The 25,614-nt window shown below is 45.3% G+C and overlaps 1 protein-coding gene across 4 annotated transcripts in view; it reads left to right on the forward strand.

The window, feature by feature from the left end:
• ENTPD1 (ectonucleoside triphosphate diphosphohydrolase 1) overlaps nucleotides 1-25,614 on the forward strand; it is a 597,993-nt gene that overhangs the window by 424,815 nt on the left and 147,564 nt on the right. For all 4 annotated transcript variants that reach the window (XM_029610060.1, XM_029610058.1, XM_029610059.1 and 1 more), the window contains 2 exons: nucleotides 13,977-14,210; nucleotides 21,780-22,037. In XM_029610060.1, the coding sequence (XP_029465920.1) occupies nucleotides 13,977-14,210; nucleotides 21,780-22,037 (492 nt within the window). The remainder of the gene's footprint in view (nucleotides 1-13,976; nucleotides 14,211-21,779; nucleotides 22,038-25,614) is intronic.

Genomic DNA, 25,614 nt, shown 5'->3' on the forward strand with positions numbered 1-25,614 from the left:
AACCCTTACGGGAAAAGGAAAGACGGCTTCCTGTGGACACCACTCGACCCAGGGGTCCAGACACCAACATTTTGTTGGCGGTAATATCCCCGAAAGGCACTCTAACACAACCAAGGCCACTTTCTCTGACAAACATGGCCTCTCAGGCTATATCACAAATTTCAATGATACTAACACAGTTTCTCACAACTGTGGAGCAACAGGGTCAACACCCACCCGACAGGCCCATGGACACCCTGAGGTCACCGCAGAGCAGCCCCAGCCCAGGGCTTTCACCGGCCGGACAGCCTCCGCCGCCGTCTCCTCCTGCAGAGGATTCCCCCAAACCATCCACTTAGCCGGGCTCCTCCACAAGGTACCCCTCAGACCCTGCCGAGATACCATCCGAGCCTGTCTCTCAGCCAGAGGATCTTTCCTATTCTAAATTCCTGGAAAAGGTGGGGCAATGCCTGGAGGTGGAAACCCGGAAAGTCCCTGACCCCAGACAGGAGATGATAGGGATCCTAAGGATTTTCGACACTCCTGTGGAGCCTACAGCCATGCCTTCCCACACTGTCCTGGATACTATGATGACCAAGGCCTGCAAATCCCCCTTTTCGGGACAGCCAACTTCCCATAAAATAGATCTCAAATTCCATATACGTCAATCACCATTTCATTCCATGGTCCAGCTCCCTCATGCCTGTATCGTGGTTGAATCCGCGGTGCAGAGAGCAAAGAAGTCTAGACTACATTCAAATTCACCCGCCCCCCCCCCGGCAAGGACTGCAAGTACCTGAATGACTTCGGTAAAAAGGCATTCCAATCTGGCATGCTGAACGCCAAGATAGAGCAGCACCAATTTTATATGACACAGTATCTTTATGATTGTCTCCAGTCTCTAAAACCCCTGTTGTAGGTCGCGTCCCCAGACAGTCGACCCCCACAGGAGTTTCACGACATGGAGGAAGGATTACAATACCTTCTTCACTCTGTATATGAGGGATTTGACACCTCAGCGAAATCCAATGCTATTGTAGCTCGATGCTTGTCATGTTTGCGAACAAGCGCCATTCATGACGATGTTCACAAAAAGCTGGTGGACTTTCCTTGTCTCCCGGACAGTCTCTTTGGGGACAAGTTGACAGAACTGGTCACACAACTTAAAGAACAGAAGGTGGTTGTCAAGTCTCTGACCACGTCCTCGGACGCAGCTTCATCAAAACACTCCTTTTCCTCCTACAGAAAACCACTTTACCCACATTGTTCATACTGTCCATACCCATCTTACTTGCCCCCGTCATACCAGCCAAATCACCAGCAGCCTTCACAGCAGCAGGGACAGCGACAGCATTCCTGCCCCCCTTGGCAGCTTTGACTGTCAGCAGATTCCCATCCCCCTAAAGCCCCTCAAGGTTTTTAAGGAATTTGTCCCCACCGTTACCACCAACTTCAGTAGGAGGCAGGCTCTCCCAAATTCTTCCAGCCTGGGAAAACATCACATCCGACCTTTGGGTCTTACAAATCATGCGGGAAGGAAACTCCCTCAACTTCCTTTCTCTTCCATCCTTACCTCACCTGGTCCACCAAAAACACCTCGATGCGCAATGCGGACTTCTGCTACAGGAGATCAACCATCTACTCCAGCAGCTATGCATTCGAGAGCTGCCCTCCTCGCAGCACCATCAGGGATTTTAGTCCCAATACTTCCTTATTCCCAAGAAATCAGGTGGCTTCCATCCTATCCTGGACCTACGTTCTCTCAACAAGTACCTGACGAGGGAAAAATTCAAGATGACATCCCTCAAGTTCATCCTATCCTTCCTTCGGCCCAGAGATTGGATGTGCTCACTGGATCTGAAAGATGCGAATGCTTATATATCGATGTATCCTTCATCTTGGCAATACCTATGTTTCATTGTCAACAGTTTCTACTTCCAGTACAAGGTTCTCCCATTCGGCCTCTCCTCCACCCCCAGAGTTTTCACCAAATGCCTAGCAATAGCGTGGCTCACCTTCGGTAACAGGGGATGTTGTGATTCCTGGCCGAGGTAGCCCTCGGCCAGGACCCCCTACCTCCCTCGGAGCTCTGGAGCGAGGCCTTCCCCCGGCGCGACGGGCAGCTCACGGACCATGGCATGCTTTCCCCGGCGTCTCTACTACTGCGCCTGGGAGAGTGCGGCAGGTCCCGCCTCTTAAAGGGGCCGTGGCGCGCAGTCCAGGCCGGCCCCGGAAGATGACGTCAAGACCCAAGGAGATTTAAACCTCTCCCTGGGTTCCAGCAGACGCCTTTGCAATAAGGTTCCTGTGTGCTTACTGGTTCTTCTCTGCTTTGCCTGCCGCCTACCTTGACCCTGCCTGGACCAGGACTTTGCTTTGCCTGCCTTGACCCTGCCTGGACCTGGACTCTGTTTTGCCAGCCACCTGCCCTGACCCTGCCTGGACCCGGACCTTGTTTGCTGGCCTCCTGCCTTGATCCTGCTTGGACTCAGTTCCTGCTTGCTACCACTTGTCTATTCACAACCCTAGACATTGCTGCTCCACCTTCCGGAGAGGAGTTCGTCAGGACTATTCCTCGGTGAGTATCTTCCAGACTAAGGGTCCACATTAGAACTGAGAACAGATTGCAAAGGCCATGGACCCGGTGGACTTGACAGGTCTCCAGGCTATTCCAGGCCTGGCTCAACAACTTATGCAACAAAGGCAACAGCAACAACAGTGCCTAGAGAATTTGACTGCGACGGTTGAACGTTTGGCAAACCGACTTGATGCGGTCCGAGGAGCAGAGGCTGCTGTTCCTACTCCTGCAATTCCGAACAGTACTAGTGCTGTAACCCACTTGCCTGCTCCACCTCGATATGCCAGGGATGCCAAACAATGTCGAGGATTTCTGAACCATTGCTTCATCCGGTTCTCGCTACAGAAACAACAATTCCCTACAGATCGGGTTAAGACGTCCTTCATCATTTCCTTGCTAGATGGGAAAGCCCTAGCCTGGGCATCCCCAATCTGGGAACGTGGGGACTCCATTTTGGGTGACCTGCCACGATTCGTTTGGATCTTTCGCCAAATATTCGATGAACCAGGATGACTGTCTACTGCCTCCTCGGAACTCCTTAATCTCCGTCAAGGCACCCGTACTTTGGCTGATTTCGCAGTAGAGTTCCGCACCTTGGCATCCGAGCTGGGATGGCAGACTGATTGCTTAAGAGGGATCTTTGTGGAAGGACTTTCTCCTCGTATTAAAGATGAGTTGGTGGCACGAGAGATTCCAGATGACCTTGAGGCATTAATTGATCTCGCGGGTCGTATCGATCGACAGCTTCAGCAACGAGCCAAACAGTCTAAATCAGTGGTTCTCAACCCTGTCCTGGGGGACCCCCCCAGCCAGTCGGGTTTTCATGATATCCACAATGAATATGCATGAGAGAAAATTTGCATACACTGCCTCCATAACATGCATATTCATTGTGGATATCATGAAAACCCGACTGGCTGGGGGGGTCCCCAGGACAGGGTTGAGAACCACTGGTCTAGATCCTACCGTCGTACGGTTCCATTGGCCCCTACCTTCTTCCGCCCCATGGTTCATCCTACCACTTCCGAAACCTCTTCCAAGGGCAGGGAAGAGCCCATGCAGTTGGGTAGGAGCCATCTGACTACCAAAGAGAAGCAACGTCGAAGACGGATGGGACTTTGTCTTTATTGCGGTAATAAGGGACATCTATTAGCTCAATGTCCCGAACGTCCGGGAAACTATCGGACCTAGGTGTCTTAGAGGGGCTGACCCTAGGGAGCAATCTTGCCCCCCACTGTATTGTTCCGGTCACACTACATTACCTCCATGGGTACCTTACAACTCTAGCCCTCATTGATTCAGGTTCAGGAGGAAACTTTTTATTTTAGAAGACTTGGTTCACCAACTACAACTTCCAATACTTCCTTGCGAGACACCCCTATATATCTCATCGATCCAGGGGGAGAATCTTCCGGGTCAAGTCACTTCCTGTACCGCCCCGATAACACTCCATACGGGGGTCCTCCATAGGGAGGAGATATCCTTCTTCATTTTACAAAAAACAGTTCATCCGGTGGTATTGGGCCTCCCCTGGCTACAGAAACACGCACCCATCATTGACTGGAGAACTCTTCAGAGTACAGCTTGGGGACCAGAATGTTTCTCTACCTGTCTGAATCAGAGACCTCAACCCAAGATCCAAATAGCGGCTACTAGACTCCGACCCCTTCCGCAATACGCAGATTTCATGGATGTTTTTTCCAAGGAAACACGGAGACCCTTCCGGCACACCGTACCTTTGATTGTGCCATAAATCTGCTGCATGTCCACCTAGAGGGCGAGTGTACCCATTATCGGGGCCAGAATCCCTGGCTATGTCTCAATACATTAAAGTCCATAAACATCAAAAGGAGCGAAAGCTGCTCTCCACAATCAATATGTAAATCACCACGGAGAGACAGAAGAATTAAATCAGTCCCAAAGCATCCAAATTTTTAAATATGCAAGTGTTTTTATTTATCAAGTCGGCAACTCCATTGCTCAAAGATGCAGAATTAACTTAAAACCGGGTCCCCCGACACGGACCCGTGTTTCGCCAAACGCGGCTGCGTCGGGGGGGAACAGTGAATTCTCAATGGCATTCAAACTAGAATTAAAAGAAAAACTATTAAAGTATTTTACACTGAGACTGATAACAAAGGTGGATCCTATATTGTCAAGACGATAAATGCAGTATCACATTGATAAAGACTTTTAAAATCTTTTATATATAATTTATTACCCATAGGAAAAGCAAACAGTGCTTCTTTAAATCAAAAGATTTTAACTTAAAATATGGTTCATCAAATCAAATTCAATTAACGGCACCAAACGGACACGAAGGTCAAAACTTAAAAACTATGAGTGACTATCCTAGAAATGATAACAGGTTATGAAACGCATGATATACATTTATAAATTTATGAAAAATCAAACTTCATGCAATAAGTCAAATTTTATCTATTTTTGTATGGTCCAGATATATATATAAAGAAATCTAATCGCATGTCAAGAGCAAAAGCGGGTTACCTTTAAATTTAGAGTTTTAGACGGCGTTTTCGGCAAGGAGAGCCCAGAATGCCGACATTGCTCGATATTTAAAGGGTCAGGATTGGCGCCAGAATTTATTACCCATAGGAAAAGCAAACAGTGCTTCTTTAAATCAATCTTAAGGATGTTTTGGTACATTCTCAATTGTTGGAGCCTACTGCAACCGAAACAACTCAAAATTTAGGTCATGGTCCATGCGGACACTGCTCAGTGTGTCCTTTGACGTCCAATTTAACTGTTTTTGAACATCCTGGATCACACGCTAGACATAATTTAAATTTCACTTCAACATGTCAAACCAAAGGTGTGATCTACATAATTATATGTCCGTGTGCAAAATTATATATGGGCAAGACATCTCGTCCAATTCGAACTCGCATCATTGAACATCGTTCGAATATAAAAAACAGTAGAGAAACAGCTCCTTTAGTCACACATTGGACGTCTATGGGACACACTGAATCTGATATTAAATTTTATGTTCTCGATGTAGTTTTGCCACCATCACGAGGAGGTTGTTTCTCTGATATACTAGCACGCAGGGAACAAAAATGGATTTTTAAATTAAATAGTCTCACCCCTGCGGGTCTCAACAATGAAATCGAGTGGCAATACTTTCTTTGACAGATTGCTGCTGTTCCCCTGGGCGTGCTGGATTCTGAATGGCTGGGCGTTACCTTGGTAACCTATTTTTGATTGGTTAGTGTTTTGGCGCCAATCCTGACACTTTAAATATCGAGCAATGTCGGCGTTCTGGGCTCTCCTTGCCGAAAACGCCGTCTAAAACTCTAAATTTAAAGGTAACCCGCTTTTGCTCTTGACATGCGATTAGATTTCTTTATATATATCCGGACCATACAAAAATAGATAAAATTTGACTTATTGCATGAAGTTTGATTTTTTATAAATTTATAAATGTATATCATGCGTTTCATAACCTGCTATCATTTCTAGGATAGTCACTCATGGTTTTTAAGTTTTGACCTTCGTGTCCGTTTGGTGCCGTTAATTGAATTTGATTTGATGAACTATAATTTAAGTTAAAAATCTTTTGATTTAAAGAAGCACTGTTTGCTTTTCCTATGGGTAATAAATTCTGGCGCCAATCCTGACCCTTTAAATATCGAGCAATGTCGGCGTTCTGGGCTCTCCTTGCCGAAAACGCCGTCTAAAACTCTAAATTTAAAGGTAACCCGCTTTTGCTCTTGACATGCGATTAGATTTCTTTATATATATATCTGGACCATACAAAAATAGATAAAATTTGACTTATTGCATGAAGTTTGATTTTTCATAAATTTATAAATGTATATCATGCGTTTCATAACCTGTTATCATTTCTAGGATAGACACTCATAGTTTTTAAGTTTTGACCTTCGTGTCCGTTTGGTGCCGTTAATTGAATTTGATTTGATGAACCATATTTTAAGTTAAAAATCTTTTGATTTAAAGAAGCACTGTTTGCTTTTCCTATGGGTAATAAATTATATATAAAAGATTTTAAAAGTCTTTATCAATGTGATACTGCATTTATCGTCTTATTTATTTATTTATTATTTATTTTAAGTTTTTCTATACCGGCATTCGCGATAAATATCGCATCATGCCGGTTTACATTTAACAAGTGGATAGGGAACAAAAAGGTAAAAAATAACATTGATCCTAATAATAGTAATAAATAATGATAATAGTAATGATAAAACATTAACACATTAAACAAGAGAAGGCTAAGGAATGCAGTTACAATAAAACAAGGGAGTAATACAACTTGGAGCATAGAAAAAGAAGCAGGGGATTAAATAGAGAGAGTATATATGTCTTGAATAAAATAGAGAATTAAATTGAATTAAATTGAATTAAATAAATTGAATTAAATTGAATAAATTAAAATTGAATAAATTTTATTATAAATAAATAAATTTTATTATAAATAAATAAATTGAATTAAATTGAATAAATTAAAATTGAATAAATTAAAATAAATTAAATTGAATAAATTAAATTGAATAAATTAAATTGAAATAAATTAAATAAATTGAATTAAATTGAATTAAATAGAGAGAGTATATATGTCTTGACAATATAGGATCCACCTTTGTTATCAGTCTCAGTGTAAAATACTTTAATAGTTTTTCTTTTAATTCTAGTTTGAATGCCATTGAGAATTCACTGTTCCCCCCCGACGCAGCCGCGTTTGGCGAAACACGGGTCCGTGTCGGGGGACCCGGTGTTAAGTTAATTCTGCATCTTTGAGCAATGGAGTTGCCGACTTGATAAATAAAAACACTTGCATATTTAAAAATTTGGATGCTTTGGGACTGATTTAATTCTTCTGTCTCTCCGTGGTGATTCAATACATTAAAGACAATCTTGAACGAGGATTTATACGACCATCGTCATCTCCAGCGGGAGCAGGGTTCTTCTTTGTCCCCAAGAAAGATGGATCGTTGAGACCATGCATTGATTACCAAGGACTTAATGCGATAACTCGCAAGGATCGATATCCTCTTCCACTGATTCCGGAGTTACTAGATTGCCTTCATGGAGCTAAAGTATTTACCAAACTAGACCTACGCGGGGCATACAATCTGGTTCGGATAAAACCGGGAGATGAATGGAAGACGGCGTTTAATACACGTGACGGCCATTATGAATATCTGGTGATGCCGTTTGGACTTTGTAATGCCCCGGTGGTATTCCAAAATTTAATGAATGAGATATTTCGGGACATGTTGAATCAAGGAGTAATCATCTATCTTGATGATATCTTAATCTATTCCCAAAGCCTGGCTGCTCATCGCACAGATGTCAGAAAAGTTCTTCAATGCCTGAGAGAGAACCGGCTATTTGTAAAACTGGAGAAATGTCTCTTTGAAAGACAATCACTACCTTTTCTGGGATTCATCATTTCTACCACTGGGTTTCAAATGGACCCTGACAAGTTGGCTAGCATTCAGGAATGGCCACAACCGGTAGGACTTCGTGCACTACAACGTTTTCTTGGGTTCACTAATTTTTACAGGACCTTTATCCCTCGATTTTCTCACATGGTGTCACCTCTCACGGCCTTGACCAAGAAGGGGGCGGATCCCAAGAAATGGCCTGACGAGGCTATTCAAGCCTTTAAGGATCTCAAGACTGCATTTCTACAAGAACCCTGTCTCCGTCACCCAGATCCCACACGTCCTTTTATTGTAGAGGTGGATGCTTCGGACATGGCGGTAGGAGCTGTACTTAGCCAACATTCCAATCAGGGGAAGTTACTCCCTTGCTCTTACTTCTCACGCAAATTTTCCCAAGCCGGGAGCACAACATACAATTACGGTCTACACAGACCATAAAAACTTGGAATACCTTAGTAAAGCACAACGACTGAACCCACGCCAAGCTCGATGGTCGCTATTCTTCAGTCGCTTTGATTTTGTATTACGCTATCGCCCCGCAACCAAGAATGTTCGTGCAGATGCCCTTTCCCGACTACATGAGACCGATGACACACCTAACCTCCCCAGCTACATTATTGATCCAGCCAAGGTGATCTTGGCCACCACAGAGACTGCACCACCAGGGAAAACAGTGGTTCCTCTCCGCCTTCACCCCAAGGTACTCTCATGGGCACACGATTCCCTTACGGCCGGCCATCCTGGGAGAACGGGTATCTTGGAAAGATTATCACATTACTATTGGTGGCCCTATTTACGCCGGGATGTGCATGCCTACATTGATTCCTGTCCGAAGTGTGCTCAACAAAAACAGTTACCTGGCCAGCCATGGGGCCTCCTCTGACCCGTTCCACCACCTCAGGAACCATGGACCCATATATCCACTGATTTTGTTGTGGACCTCCCTCCTCCTTCCGGTCATCAAATAATATGGGTGGTGGTAGATCGTTTTTCTAAGATGGCCCACTTTGTGCCCTTGCCCAAATTACCCTCTGCCCCTGAGTTGGCTGGGCTCTTCGCTCTTCATGTGTTTCGCCTACATGATCTTCCACTTCACATAACATCGGACAGGGGGCCACAATTTACCGCCAAATACTGGGGTGCGCTGTGCAAGAAATTTGGTGTACAACTGGAGTTTACCATTGCCTTTCATCCCCAAGGGAATGGGCAGGCTGAAAGGGTCAACAGAGGATTAAAGCTGTTTCTTCGCCTATTCATGAACGACCGCCAGGATGATTGGTCCACGCTATTACCCTGGGCCGAGTTCTCACATAATTCCCATATTCACTCCGCTACTGGGAATTCCCCGTTCCAGATTGTCTATGGCAAGCAGCCTCGGCCTCCTCTTCCTCTACCTCTTTCAGTTGCCTCTCCAGCAGCTCACCTTTCCGCATTGCAGTTGCATGAACTTTGGAAGGCCACCAATACCAGACTTCTACGGGCGGCTGTCGCTGCCAAGCGGATGGCGGACAAGAATCGTCGACCTTCCCCTCTGTTTAATGCAGGAGACCGAGTTTGGCTCAGTACCCGCCACATTCGCCTTCGGGTCCCATCCATGAGACTCGCTCCCAAGTACATTGGGCCATTCCTTATCAGTAAGCGTTTGGGACCCGTGACCTATCGCCTTCGACTTCCAACCAGTCTTCGGATCCATAATTCGTTTCACATCTCATTGCTGAAACCAGTGGTTGTTTCTTCCTTCCATGCTATTCCTCCTCGATCACCAGCTGTTGCATCCGAGGAAGATCCGATCTATCAAGTACGTGAAATTCTGGATGTCCGTCGTAATCACAGGCGTTGGGAATATCTGATTGCTTGGGAGGGGTTTGGTCCAGAGGAGAATTCATGGGAACCATCAGCGAATATTTTGGATAAAGCCTTACTTCAGCACTTTCATCTGATGCATCCTGAGAAACCCGGTTCTTCCAGGAGGGGGCGTAAGAGGGGGGGTACTGTTGCGATTCCTGGCCGAGGTAGCCCTCGGCCAGGACCCCCTACCTCCCTCGGAGCTCCGGAGCAAGGCCTTCCCCCGGCGCGACGGGCGGCACACGGACCGTGGCATGCTTTCCCCGGTGTCTCTACTACTGTGTCGGGGAGAGTGCGGCAGGTCCCGCCTCTTAAAGGGGCCACGGCGCGCAGTCCAGACCGGCCCCGGAAGATGATGTCAAGACCCAGGGAGATTTAAACCTCTCCCTGGGTTCCAGCAGACGCCTTTGCAATAAGGTTTCTGTGTGCTTACTGGTTCTTTTCTGCTTTGCCTGCCACCTGCCTTGACTCTGCCTGGACCCGGACTTTGCCTTGCCTGCCGCCTGCCTTGACCCTGCCTGGACCTGGACTTTGCCTTGCCTGCCACCTGCCTGGACCCGGACTCTGCTTTGCCTGCCGCCTGCCTTGACCCTGCCTGGACCCGGACTTTGCTTTGCCTGCCGCCTGCCTTTACCCTGCCTGGACCCGAACTCTGCTTTGCCTGCCGCCTGCCTTGACCCTGCCTGGACCCGAACTCTGCTTTGCCTGCCGCCTGCCTTGACCCTGCCTGGACACGGACCTTGTTTGCTGGCCGCCTGCCTTGATCCTGCTTGGACTCAGTTCCTGCTTGCTACCACTTGTCTAGACACAACCCTAGACATTGCTGCTCCACCTTCCGGAGAGGAGTTCGTCAGGACTATTCCTCGGTGAGTACCTTCTGGACTAAGGGTCCACATTAGAACTGAGAACAGGGGATACAGTATTTTCCCTACCTGGACGACTGGCTGTTGGTGGCCCCCAACCAGTCCACCCTCTGAAACAATCTCCTCTGAACCATATCTTGCCTGGACAATCTAGGCCTCCTCGTCAACTACGAGAAATCAAATCTGCAACCCACTCATATCTTGCAGTTCATCGGGGTCATATCGGCACCATTCAGGACAGAGCCTTCCTTCCAGAATCCTGGGCGCTTGCTCTGACAACACTTGCAGGTCACCTACAAGCGGCCACCACTGTCCCGGCCCGCCAGATCCTCACCATTCTTGAGCTTTAGGCCCTATTGCAAATGTTGCATATGTAGACCTGTGTGAGGTACGACATAGACTGAAGTCCCAGTGGAGCCAGTTCTTCCATCCTCTCTCCACTCCTCACTTACGTCCAGCATGAAAAGGGATTTGGAGTGGTGGCTGACACCATCGGTGCTAACATCGGGTTTGCTTCTCCGCCCCCCTGTACATCACACAGTACTCACCACAGATGCTTCCACTAAGGGGCGTGGTGCCCATCTCACCCACTTACAGACTCAGGGCCTGTGGTCCACCTGGGAGCAAGCACAACAAATAAACCTCCTGGAACTTCAGGCCATCCAAAACGCTCTTCGGGCCTTTGAGCAGACGCTCCGCAGAAAGACTGTCATGGTCCTCATGGACAACCAAGTCTCCATGTTCTACATCAACAAAAAAGGAGGGTCAGGTTCTTGAAACCTCTGCAGAGAAGCTGTCAGGATCCTGGAATGGGCAGTGAGCAGATTATCTCCCTCCAGGCTACTTACCTATCTGGAATCAACAACTCCAGGGCCAACAAACTGAGCAGGATATTTCACCCCCACGAGTGGGAACTCCATCAGGAAGTGGCCAATCAAATATTTCGCACTTGGGGTCATCCCTGAATCGACCTCGTTGCAACAGAACAGGAAAGTAGAGCTGTTCTGCTTGGTGTATATCAATGCCCACCGACTAGTGCAGGACGCATTCCTTGTAGATTGGGTGGAGTGCCTACTCTCGCTTTTCTTCCAATACCTCTCATCTCTCGCACAGTCCAGAGGTGCATCGCAAACAACGCGGACCTAATTCTCATCGCCCCAGTGTGGGCACGGCAACCACTGAGGCGATGAGAACCACCCGATGCCCCTAGGCAACAGCCCATGCCTCCTCACCCAAGAGGGAGGTTCTCTGCTCCACCCACTTCACTCATCTCTGAATCTCACTGCATGGAGGTTGAAAGGCTTGTATTCCAACACCTGAACTTTTCTCCTCAGCTTCAGCATGTTCTAGTCTCATCCAGAAAACCCTCTACTAGACTCAACTACCAGAGGAAATGGGCACACTATGCCTCCTGGTGCTCGGATAATGACACAGATCTGTTCCACCTGCCCACTGGAACATCTCCTGGACTATCTCCATCTGCTTTACCGGAAAGGACTGGCCATAGCTTCGGTTCGAGTTCACTTCAGCGCCATAGCTGCCTACCACTCTCCCTTCAATGAGGAGCCAATCTCTTGCCAACCGCCCTTCTCCAGATTCATGAAGGGGGTCCTATGTCTCCAGCCCCTGGCCCAAAAACCTCCAGTCCCATGGGATATAAACATAGTACTGGAGCAATTAATGCTACCACCCTTCGAACCACTGGACACTTGTCATCCCAGGTTCCTCTCCTGGAAGGTGCTCTTTTTAGTTGTCCAGGTAGGGTGCACTACCCACCCTACCTGGAGTTTTACCATGACAAGGTTATGTTGCATACACATCCCGCCTTCCTCCCAAAAGTGGTTTCAGCTTTCCACATCAACCAATCCATCGCCTTCCTGACTTTTTACCCAAAGCCTCATGCCAACGAGGTTGAGCTTAGACTCCACACGCTGGATTGTAAATGAGCCCTCATTTATTATAAACGTCACACTCATTCTGACCACAGAGCCTCCTAGCTCTCTGTCTCCTTTAACCCAAATGCCCCAGGACTCCCTGTATCCGAGAGAACACTCTCATCCTGGATCTCAAACTACATTCAATTCTGCTATCAAAAGCGATCAGAGACCCTGTCCGCCACCCCTAAGACGCACCAGGTCCGTGCTATGGCTGCTTCAATAGCTCATCTTCATAAGGTACCTCTTCTGGACATTTGCAAAGCAGCCACATGGTCCTCGCTACATACATTCACATCCCACTACTGTTTAGACAGGCAGACTGCTGATGATGCACACATGGGAAGGACAATTCACAAGTCAAGCATGTCTTCAACACAGCGACAACAGCACATAAGAACTGTCTGCCTATTGTCTACTGTCTTGAGCACACTACCTCGCTTCATCATGAGCACATGATATGGGAAATTTGCACTCAATACTTCAGCTGGGGACTCCCAGAGAGCATGGCTAATTCATGATGCTTATCTATGGGAAAAGAGCAAGTTTCCTTATCGTAAACGGTGTTTTCCGTAGATAGCAGATGAATTAGCCATGCTGACCCTCCCGCCTCCCCGGACAGTTCCAGCATTGCATCTCATCTTGCTTGGTTACAGACTGAGGAGACTAGGGGAAGCGCAGGAAGATACAAGCAGGCGCACCTCACTGACAAAGCTCAGTGATCTTTGAGAGCTCTGCCACCTAGAGGCATGGGGTTGTCCCAGACAGCATGGCTAATTCATCTGCTATCTACAGAAAATACCGTTTACTGTAAGCAAACTTGCTCATCTTTATATAAAATATCCCAAATTCCCCATGATAAGTTAAACTGCAATTATAACTCTATAGAGCCAATATTCTTGTTGGGAGAGGGGACTTTTTCACACTTTTAACATTTGGTCCTTGCAAACAAGGAAATTCCATGGAATCCTTAGCACAGTCAGTTTTCTCTGTTCCCACCACTAATGAACTTCTTCAGGAATCTTCAGCATAAACTGCAGGGAGTATGGTTAAAAAGCATGTTGGAGATAAACAGATCAAATCCTATACTTTCTTCACCCCGGGTACCATTCTCAACTGGACAGAATGGCAGAAGCACGTTTATGCCTTGAGTCTAGATCTTTTGGTTAGTTGTGTGCTGTCACCATAATCAAGACTAACTCTAATCTGGAGATTGAATATTGATCTTCTAATGAAGATCAACATATGGAATACATCCATCTACTAAAGGTGTATTAATCTTCTTCTCTCTAGAGGACCAGCTGAATTCTTATTAAAAGCTTTTGATGTTTGTTTGGTGTTTCAGACTTCCAGCTGGTTGCCTTTTTTGCCAGAATCAAAAACAGAAACATCAGGGGCATTAGACCTTGGAGGGGCTTCAACACAGATAACCTTTGTGCCAGAAAACAACATGAATGAATCACAAGATAATTTCCTGCACTTCCGTCTTTATGGTAAAAGCTACAGTGTCTATACACATAGCTTCCTCTGTTACGGGAAGGATCAAGCCCTTCGGCTACAACTGGCCAACAGCATAAAGGTAACTAGAACAGGTCTGTGACCTGCAGGTACATTCTAATATTCAAGCTGTAGTAACATAGCTGAGGGTGATAATTTTTCTGATTCCCAATTACCAGAAGAGTATCTGAATTCAGTTTTTTATATGTATGCATGCCTCTGTTTACATCATAAATAACTTTTTGATACATGGATTACAATTTGCTTTCATTTTAGACAAACTGAAACAGTTGTTAATGAGGAAACTTTCCCTGTGTCAAACAGTTATTCATAATGGAAAGAAGCACATGTGAGTAGAGTGTCCTAAGATTTATTTTTCAATGTTAGGCTTGATTTTTTTTTTCAGATCTTGATATCCATAGATCATTGTGGTATTGTTTCTGTATGACATATGTTGTGGAGCTGGTTGTTTTGGGAAGCAGTTTTATTTATGTCTGTATTCATTTGTGACTGCTCTTACTGAAGATAATACACTGTCACATCTTCTGTATATGCATGCTTTGGAAACTTAACTCACAAATGTAATCTTGATGAAAGCAAAAGCATGTTTTTCAAAAATGTGTTCAATTGTTGGTTCATATTTTTTAAATCAGATAAATGAGCTGTCTCATTCTAATTCTTACAGAATTCTGCTGCCCGCATTCTGACAGGACATGCTAAATATGATCACATACGCTGGCTGCCCATATAGTTCAGAGTCAGATATAAAGTTCTAATGTTGTTACAAAAGATCATCTGTAACACTGACATCATATGGTTAGGCTTTGCCTTACTTATTAACAAACCTCGTGGAATATTAAAATCATCTATTAAGGGGTTCTTAGAAGTCCCATCTATTCATCATGCTCATTTAGCTGAAGTAAGAGACCAAACTATCTCGGTAGCAGATCCTGTTTTGTGGAACACAATGCTGGAATACTTGAGATTAATAGAAAAGGCTCAAAGACTTGGTTGTTCGAGCAAGCGTTCAGAAGAAAATAATGGAATTGCAGCCTATTAAAGAACAGTCTTCTGAGAGTTTAACACAATTTTAAGTTATGTATTCTGTTTGTATTTTATGTAGCTTTTATTATTATGAATGTATGAAACTTGTAACCACTACAATTGTAAGAGTGAGCGGTAAATAATTTAAAATAAAATAAATAAGAGCTGTAAGCAACATACACAGTAAAATCTAGCACACTACACAGTCACATAGAAAAAAATAAACATTGCAGCAAAATATAATTAAAATTTATAAATCCATATATAAAAATGGATTTCAACCCAGGGCAGCCTAAAAAAGATAAATCACAGGCTTCTGATCAAATGCTATGATTGTGCAATTGTATGCTCATAAAGGAAATGCTACTGAAAAGAACACAGTCTTGCAGTTTTTCCTGATGGTCAAATAGTCACGGTTTCTTAGCATCTAGACAGATGAATCCAGAACCAGTGGGTTATGCACCTCTACTAGCAGATGGAGGCAGAGCAAAGCTTTAATCACAATTTATATGCCCCTGCAGTGACATCAGCCCGCCAGTATTCTCCGTCTCCAGCAGATGGTGGACGTGCATCTTTCTACTGGGGATTAGGGATGTGCAGAGGAGCCGTATACGTTTCATACGGCATTCGTATTCGTTGGGGCCAGATACATTGTATCTGTTCAAAGGGGCCCCCCGATCCGTTGATACATGCCATTCTTATTTGTTTCCCTTTTAATTTAATTAACTACAACCCCCCCACCCTCCTGACCCCCCCCCCCAAGACTTGCCTAAATTCCCTGGTGGTCCAGCGGGGGTCCCGGAGCGTCTCCTGCCCTCCCTCCATCGGCTGCCGGCGCCATCTTGTGCTCCTACCACGTGACAGGGGCCGACCAATGGCAGCAGTAACCCCTGTGACATAGTAAGGGCAAAGGCTATCGGCGCCATTTTGATTACTGGCAGCTGACGGCTCGAGTGCAGGAGATTACTCCCGGACCCCAGCTGGACCACCATGGACTTTTGGCAAGTCTTGGGGGACCCTCCTGACCCCCACAAGACTTGCCAAAAGTCCCTGGTGGTCCAGCGGGGGTCCAGGAGCGATCTCCTGCACTCGGGTAGTCGGCTTCCAGTATTCAAAATGGCGCCGATAGCCTTTGTCCTCACTATGTCACAGGGGCCAATACTGGCAGCCGACGGTCCAAGTGCAGGAGGTCACTCCCAGACCCCCGCTGGACTTTTGGCAAGTCTTGTGGGGGGTCAGGAGGGTCCCCCAAGACTTGCCAAAAGTCCATGGTGGTCCAGCAGGGGTCCGGGAACAATCTCCTGCACTCGGGCCATCAGCTGCCAGTAATCAAAATGGCACCAATAGCCTTTGCCCTTACTATGTCACAGGGGCTACCGCTGCCATTGCTCAGCCCCTGTCACATGGTAGGAGCACAAGATGGTGCAGGCAGCCGACGGAGGGGGAGGGCAGGAGACACTCCGGGACCCCCCGCTGGACCACCAGGGAATTTAGGCAAGTCTTGGAGGGGGTCAGGAGGGTGGTGGGGGGGGTGTTTAAAATTGCCATTTCGATGGCCAAATGATTCAGCCGTGATTCGTTGTATTCGTGGGAAATCGCGATACATTTCACGACACAACGAATCCGGCCATATACGTTGCGGATTCGCGATACGTTGCAAACGAATGCACACCCCTACTGGAGATTGCTTTAAAGTTTAGGAAAAAAGGAGATTAATTCACCCAGCTCTCCTGAGGTGATACCTTAAAGTCCCCTCCCTCAGTTGAGAATTCCTGAGGTGATTTACGTGGTCCCTCAGATGAGTGCCTTGGTCTGGTAGCTGGCTTTTGAGCTGGCGTGGATTTAGCTGTAAAAAAAAAAAAAACCCTGAAAGGCAAGTGGGTGCAGGAAGCTGAGCACAGCAGTGAAGGTATATACCCTCTCCGCCCGCAGCCGGAGACTAGGCTTGTTCTCAGCTCCGTGCTTGGTGAGCGATCCGATGGCCGTTCCGCAGCCTGGTGGGTTGAGCAGCCCTTGAGGGTAGGCCTCTTTCTGAGGCTCGACTTGTTTGCTGTGTGGTAGACTGTGGCAGCACCTTCGCACACTTTTTGTGTGCCTTATACTGCTCTCTTCAGTTATGTCTGATTGTGGCATGTGTGCGCAACTCTGCAGCCTGTTGTGTGTTTTGGCTGGGCGCCTAGCTGGGCGCCTAATTAGGAGCATAGGAGCACCTACCAGAGTGCCCATTTGTGTGTGCACGCGCGCCCCCTTTTGACGCACATACGCACAGATGCGCTTGTTTTTATGCGCATTTCCTGAGCGTCCTATCTGAGCTCATATTTCAGCACAGTGTTGTGCATCTTATCTGATGGTGCCTATAGCGAAGAAACCTAATCTCCTTCCCTGTGTGTAGCATGTCATATTTGGGCATCTCAGCCTGGCATTCCTTCTAACTTCTGTCAGCGCTATTTGAAGGCTCAGGGGGAATTACCCTCCTCTGATTTTGCTAAGCCCAGTTCTTCCCAGCCTGGTGCGGGAACAGAGAAAGAGTGGCTAGAAGGGTCGCCTGATCTTGAAGCTCCCCTAATTGGTTCGTCAGCAGGGGAAGGTAGTTTAGTGGGCTCAGGACACCTGCTCTCAGGCCTTGGCATGGATCCGAGAAGCCGAAGTCCTCAAAAGTATTTATTACAAAAGCAATATTCCAGTAAATGCCCGACTCAAGGCCTGAGTTTTGCCCAATCGAGGGCTGCTTCAGGGGCTGTTCATGACAGCTTTTGTCAAATGACAGGAGATGATATAGTTATCTCATACCTCATAAATTCAAGTACAAAAACATTTGATAGCAGGCCTGTTCCAATTTTGTTTATGAAGATACTTTAAAACTTGCAACAGTGTGCGTAATACAGGTACATTCAAGAATGATTTGCTCCAGATCACACAGTGTTAAAGGTTTGGAACTGGAGAATAGTAAACAAACTGAGAAATTGATGTCCCGATTGTAGAGATACCATTGCACAACAAATGTTTGACGCTATTGTAAAAGCGCTTGCTTTTGGTTTGGCCAGCATGCCCAGAACTTTTTCCAAGGTCATGGTAATGTGGCAGAGTGGATGGGTTCCTGGTACATCTGTACTTGGACGACTGGCTGATTCGGGCCAAGAGTCTGGAAGAGAGCCCCCGGGTCTCGTGCAAGATGATCTTCTTGTTGCAGGAGTTAGGTTAGGACGTGAACCTGGCCAAGAGCAATCTCCAGCTGTCTCCGTCATTAGAGTATCTCATTGTTCAGTGCAACAAGAACAGGGCAGAATGTTCCTGCCTGAGAGCCGTATTCTGAAACTCATGGCACAGTTGTGTCTATTAGCAAACACAATGTGGTCCTATCTGCAGATGCTTGGATTGATGGTGGTGACCCTGGAGGTAGTGCCATGGGCGAGGGCACATATGCATCCTCTTCAACGCACTCTGCTGTCTCATTGGAACCCACAGACTCAAGACTATTTGATTCAGTTCTACCTGCCAATGGAAATTTGCACTCAACTGCAGTGGTGGTTAAAAGTGGATCATCTAAGGAAAGGGGTTTCCTAAGTTCACCGGATTGGCTAGTATTCACAATAGTTGTGAGCCTCCAAGGCTGGGAAGGTCACTGTCAGGCGCCAACAGTACAGGGCCACTGGAGTGTAGAAGAGTCTCTCTGGAACATCAATCGGCTGGAAGCCTGGGTAGTCCATTTGATATGCTTGCAGTTCGGCGACAGGTTGAAGAGTTGAGCAGTCCAGATAATTTCGGACAATGCAACAACAGTAACCTACTTCAATCAGCAGGGAGGAACCAAGAGCCAGCAAATGTTGCAGGAAATAGACCAACTTATGGAATGGGTGGAAGTGTATCTTCAGGAGAGCTCAGCTTTGCACATTGCAGTAAAAGACAATGTAAGAGCATACTTTATTTTATATTAGCCCAATAAATGCTTGTTTTATTTTATGGACCTTTTATTGATGTACCCCACTCTGAACTTTGGAGGGAGAAGTATATAAATAATTTTAAATAAAATAACAAATAGGTCTCTAATGCTTCTATAAGTTGGACCTAATTTACAGATAAGTTTGTAAGCATGATTATATAGAAGAGCTTTATGTTCCACCACTGATCAGTATGTTACACTGCAGAGTTGTTCTGTAAGTATGGAACTTCAAGCCCATTTAGTGGCATTATTCTAATCTTTTCTTTATACACTAGGTATAGGATGGTTTATTGAAGTGGTACAGAATTTTCATGCTACTCATTTTAATCTCTATACAATGAACATGAGCCTCTTTTAATTTTTGCTAACTAAGGAATGTTGGATATTAATTCTATATTAAACTCTTGATACACCTATGGTAGTGCCAAAGGACCTGTGCTGTTTCACAAGGTTCTCTTATTCACGACTGGGGAAAATATTCAAACTGTTCATCTAGGTATATGCATCTTTTCCCTTTGAGAACGACTGGGGGTGCATCGTACTCATCCACTATGCCACTGCTTTTTATATGTACAAAATTTACTCGAAAAATACCACATGTAGATTTTAAAATACAATCTACATATGCTGTTTTCCAGTCCTGCTCAAAATCTCCCCCACCCTTCCAGAAATAGCTCCCCTAAATATGGCTAATATGTTTGTGGAACAGTACACATTTTAGATGTTTAGAGGGAGGCAGGACAATTTTAAAAATTGGCATTCTTCCTGAGTAACTAGGAGGCCCTTATTCAAAAGATCTGTCCATCTTAGCCAGACAGTGGGATATGAATTTACTGCTGTGCCAACTGCTGCTGAATTATACTGTATGGGTAAGTTTTTACATGGCTAAAACTTACCCAGAAAAATCATGGCAGTCTCTGGTAGAGATAACTTAGCTGGATAATGCCAATATTTATTGTTATCCAGGTAAGTCTAATCATGCTGGAGAGCAGTAAATTCATATCCCACTGTCTGGAATATGAATTTACTGCTTATTATCTGGCCAGAATTTAGCCAGATAAGTGCCCAAATCTTCATTTAGCCAGCTAATAAGTTATCCCGCTAAATTCTAGCTGGCTCAGTTAAGGGAATTCCAGGGGCTTAACGGGTAGGAGTTGTTAGCCTGGATAAGTTATCCAGCCAACTCCAATATTCAGTTAGCCGGATAACTTACCTGGCTAAGGGGGGCATTTATCAAAGTGCTATATGGCGTTTTCGCATGCGAAAAAGCCATAACGCATAGTGCGATGCAAATTAGAAAAAGGGGAGGAGTTTGGGGTGGGATTTGTGGCCAAGTAGGCTGTCTTCATAATTTGCGAAGCCATATCGCACTGCTTTAACATGGATTTTAACTACACCTTTTTCATTTGCATTAAGCCGTGCGATATGGCTTTATTGCACTTTGCGATGTTTTCGCAAATGCCGTTTTTAGTGGTTTTAAGCTGCTGGAGAGCCAGCCTAGCTATCAGGGCCCTCCTACAACCACTGGGGGGGGAGAGAGAGAGAGCATCTAGCCATGGTGACTAACTTGATGGACTCTCTACCTGGGTAACATCAAGTTAGGTTGAGAGAACATTGCACAAATCTCATCTTTGGGTGAGTTTCCTCACTCTGAAGGTCATCAGATCTTCACAAGAGTACACTGTTCTGTTCGCATGTCGCACTCTGAATGTCAAAGCGGCCCCTAACCCCTACACTAATACCTACACCTCACCTCGAGTAACTAGATGGGCCTCATATAGAGGTATAAATACCTACCTAGTATTGAGGGCATTATGGCTAGGTTCTCTCTCTCTCTCTCTCCCCCCCCCCCCCCCCCCCCAGTGGTTGTAGGTAGGAAATACAACAATTCTGGCACTTATCGTGAAAAAGTTATCACAGTTTGCGCTAATATGTATGCAAAGCGCTAAGATAGTGCGATAACAGCCTATTACCATAAAATACACCCCTTTTCCTATCGCATGCGATATTTAGTGCATTTTGATAAATTTAGGCCTAAGTTTGGTCGGGCCAAAGAACTGTCCTATCTTTACAATAGCTTACTAAATTCAATAGTGCAGCTGCACCATTGAATATGCCTCTAAAGTTAGCAGGATAAGTTTATCCTGCTAACTTTACTATCTGGACAGTGACTGAATGTGAACCTCACCTAAAGTTATCTGGATAACTTTATTTGGGTACATTCAGTGGAACGCATAATCGGTTGCATTATGCTAAATATCTAAGTAACTATACCCAGATAACTTAGCCATTTGGCAGCCATCTGATCTCTAAGTTTTTACCTATATAAAATATATATATTACCTATATAATATATATATTTTACCTATATAAAATACATTGTTCATTAGAAGGAGAGCTAATTTGAACTTATGAAAGTTGAATATCACATTTTAAGTATAAATATTTCTAAACAATATTGTATTTTTGTTTCAAAGAAGATAATCAGAAATATTGACTGACCAGCCATGTAAGATGGAATAGAAATCTTAAAGTAAAATGAAAGTGCTTTAGACACACTGCAAACTTAAGGGGCTTGGTTTGTTAGAATCCAGCTAATAAAGTAATTACTTTCATCTTTATTTGTATTCTACTATGTAATTTTAATTGACTGAGTTATACTTGCAGATTGCAGGGAGCACCACGCTCCAGGATCCATGCTTTAATCCAGGATACATCAGGAATATGAGCGCAATTGACCTTTATGGTAGCCCTTGCACAGCTCAACATAAAGTTCTACCTAGCGAACCCATTCTAATCACAGGGACTGGTGACTACGAAACATGCCAGCAGAACATCCAGGGAATATTCAACAGGACACATTGTACCTACTCCCGATGCTCCTTCAATGGGGTCTTTCAGCCACAACTGCAGGGAGACTTTGGGGTAAGTCTATACTTTTCTTCCCCAGCATGCAGAAGAAATCATTAGGACCTACAAGTCAGGGCTGGTGCAAGGGTATTAGGCACTCTAGGCGAACTGTCAGTCTTGCTTTCCCCTTCCCCTCACCAAGATTTTGATAAATAAACTCATCAGTTATGATGACTCCTACTATAACCTGTCTGTTGTAGCTTGGGTATTAGCAGCTTGGAAACTGTCAGAAGGAGTAAAGAGGCAGACTCCTTTTGTGCAATTTTTATACAGTGAAAAATGAATGCAAATTAAAGCAAATAATGCAGCTCACCTTATTCAGGTAGCACAGAGACAACAGATATAGCAGGTTTTCTCATACAGTGGCTTCCTGTCTGCTCCCCAGTGCCTCTCTAACCTTTCTGGACCCTGTCTTCTGATGCTAACATGAAGAGATTCTCTCTGGGCCCAGAATCCCTTGCTAGGTTGGGACTTAAATAGGACAGGGCCAGATAGCTGTGGCCGGTCCCTTAAAATGGTCTGATGGAGTTTCCTGTAGTCTCCCTCACACCATCCTAAACAATTCTGTAAAAATGCATAATTGAATATAATAATTTAAATATTTAACTTTATTTCTCATTCATACACACATATATATATATTACAAATATGTTTCAGAAATCATATCACAGAGTCTGAATGTGTCATTTGTGATTTTTGGGGGTAAACTACAAAAAAAATCAAGAATTGCATCAATTTATAAACTAGAAGAAATCCATTAGCTGAAAGTAATCTCTGAAATGGCTGGCTCAGCTGACCTTGGATGTTTCCTCTTACTACTCACCATAAAAAAGAATTCTAATTTATGTTGTCTTTTTAGTAACAGTAACACAATCTCCTTCTATTACCAGGAATTTAATGAAGTAACACAAAACCCTGCAAAAAAAAAATAAAAAAGTCACTCAAACTATGTAGCAAACCTACCATATAGCACTCAAACAGCAACAATCCTATCTATGAAACAGCAACACTGTAAATATTACACCAAGCCCTAGAACACCAATATTGCTGCCGTTAGTACTACTGTTAAACATTTGTATAGCACTACGAGGTGTGTGCAGCACTGACAGATGCACATAACAGACACAAAATTAATCTGGACAAAAAGAGGCATCAGTAAAATCATTCTGGGGCAAGGCTTAACTATGCCTGGTGTGCATGTATATTCAGCACTGTCCAGGTTAATTAACAAGCATATGTCCGGTCAGAAAAATACTATTCCTATTTTTATCCGGATAAAGTTATCATAATATATTTTATCCCAGGACAAGCAGGATGCTAGTCCTCACATATGGGTGACGTCACTCACGGAGCCCTAATGCGGGAAACCTTCTGGCAAAGTTTCTAGAAGCTTTTAACTGGCAGCCTGGGGCTACTGAGCATGCCCGGCATGCCATGATATTCCCTGCCACAGGGGTCTCACTTCAGTCTTCTTTTTTCCGCGCTTCCATCGACATCGTGGTCACAGGAGCCCTGTGAGGATTTCCTCACAACTTGACAGAAAAAGTCAACACTTTGTTTAAATATTTTGCCCCATTTCGGGTCTCATACTGTTTGTCACCGGACGGTGACAAACAAATTAGCTTTCGCTAATAAATTCAGCGGTTTTCCATCGACGGACGTCAAGTCAACAAGTCATCAGGCTTCAAAAAGTGCCCAGCCTGCAACCGAACAATGTCCATAACGGACCCGCATATTGAATGCGTTCGGTGCCTTAGATGACAGCACGACATCACTGCCTGTCCAGAATGCCAGGAGATGACTGCAAAAGGCAGAAAACTCCGCCAAGAAAAAATGGCACAGATTTTTCAAATCCAATCGGGGCCTTCACCGACAACTTCTACAAAATCATCACCGGTAGGCCTTACTAAAAAGATTCTCATCAAGAAAAGGCTTCCGGAGGGTTCGGGCGATGCCTCTTCTCCAACACCCTCCACTTCATCGACAAGGTCAGTATCAGAACCAAGATCGAAGCACAAGCACCGACGGCATCGATCTATCCCGCCGCTTCCGCCACCGGACGAACCGATAGCTAAGAAGCAAAAGTCTTCTTCAACCTCGATGACTACGGTTCCATCGGTTCCAGTATCGATACCGTCGACATCACAGCAAGTATCAACTTCGATTCCTGACTTGACTGTGTTAATCAGACAAATAGTCACCGATGCCTTACAGCATCAAATTCCGGTGTCATCACCGATGCCGACAACCATGTCGATGCCGGCTGGATCGCCGATGTCAGCAGTTCCTTCGATACCAGCTTCACAGCTGATGCCGGCGACTCCGCCGACGATACCGACAGCTCAGTCGATGCCGGCGTATACGCCGATGCCAGCGGTGTCTTCGTCGATTCCGCTGAGGGCTACATCGATGACGGACCCAGTTCAGGCGTTCATACCATCGATACCATCGGTGCCTTTACCATTCTCGATGCCTTCGATGCCAGCCCGACCTATACCATCGATGATTCCTATCTTGATGTTTTCCTTCACCACATCATCGATGCCATCGGTTACACAATCGATTTCTCTCTACACCATGGCACCATCCAAACCCCCTTTGCAAAGAAAAACATTTTCTAAGCAAAAGTCATTGGGGAAATTCAAGCATTCTTTGCCAAAGCCTTCTCTCACAGTTCCAGACACTTCCAGTTCTGAAGCACAATTACACAGCCTTCTCACTAAGAGATATCAGGATCTTCTAGCTTCATTGCCCATTATGCCTGGGCAAGAAGAGGAGCAGCAAGAAACTTCACCTGATCCACAGGATCCCTTGCAGGGCCCTTCTGGGATACCTCCACCTCAAAGGCCTGAGCCTCCTCAATATACAACACCAACTTCTGATACCTGGTCAGATACAGAATCTGAGCCCTCTTCAGAGGATTTCATGTCTGATCCCTCTCCACCTCAATCCAAGAAGCAGTCGCCTCCAGAGGACCTCTCATTTTCATCTTTTATCCAGGAAATGTCCGAGTCCATACCCTTCCAACTACAGGCTGAAAAAGATGAGAGGCAACAGCACTAGAGATTTTACAGTTTGTGGATCCTCCTAAGCACAATCTGGCCATCCCTGTCCACGAAGTGCTACTGCAGCTTCAGCAGAGGATTTGGGAACACTCCTGCTGTTAATAAAAGGGTAGATTCTACCTATCTAGTTCAAGCTGCCCCAGGATTTGAGAAACCTCAACTTCCTCACAATTCCCTTGTGGTGGAATCTGCTCAGAAAAAATCTCGCAGAACCAGAACTCATGCTTCAATCCCTCCAGGAAAGGACAATACATTTTTAGATCAGATGGGAAGAAAAATCTACCAGGGAGCCATGCTCATCTCCAAAATTGCAGCATACCAACTTTACATGACTCAACACCAGAGAAATCTCTGGAAACAGATTGAAGAATTTCTACCCTCTCTGCCTCAACAACACCAGGAGGCAGTACAAATCATAATCCAAAAAGGCTTGGATGCAGGGAAGCACGAGGTCAGAGCAGCCTATGATGCTTTTGAAACATCCTCGAGAACAGCAGCATTGGGCATTAGTGCCAGAAGATGGGCCT

Source organism: Rhinatrema bivittatum, chromosome 7 (genome assembly GCF_901001135.1).
Source record: "Rhinatrema bivittatum chromosome 7, aRhiBiv1.1, whole genome shotgun sequence".
Taxonomy (NCBI): Eukaryota; Metazoa; Chordata; class Amphibia; order Gymnophiona; family Rhinatrematidae; genus Rhinatrema; species Rhinatrema bivittatum.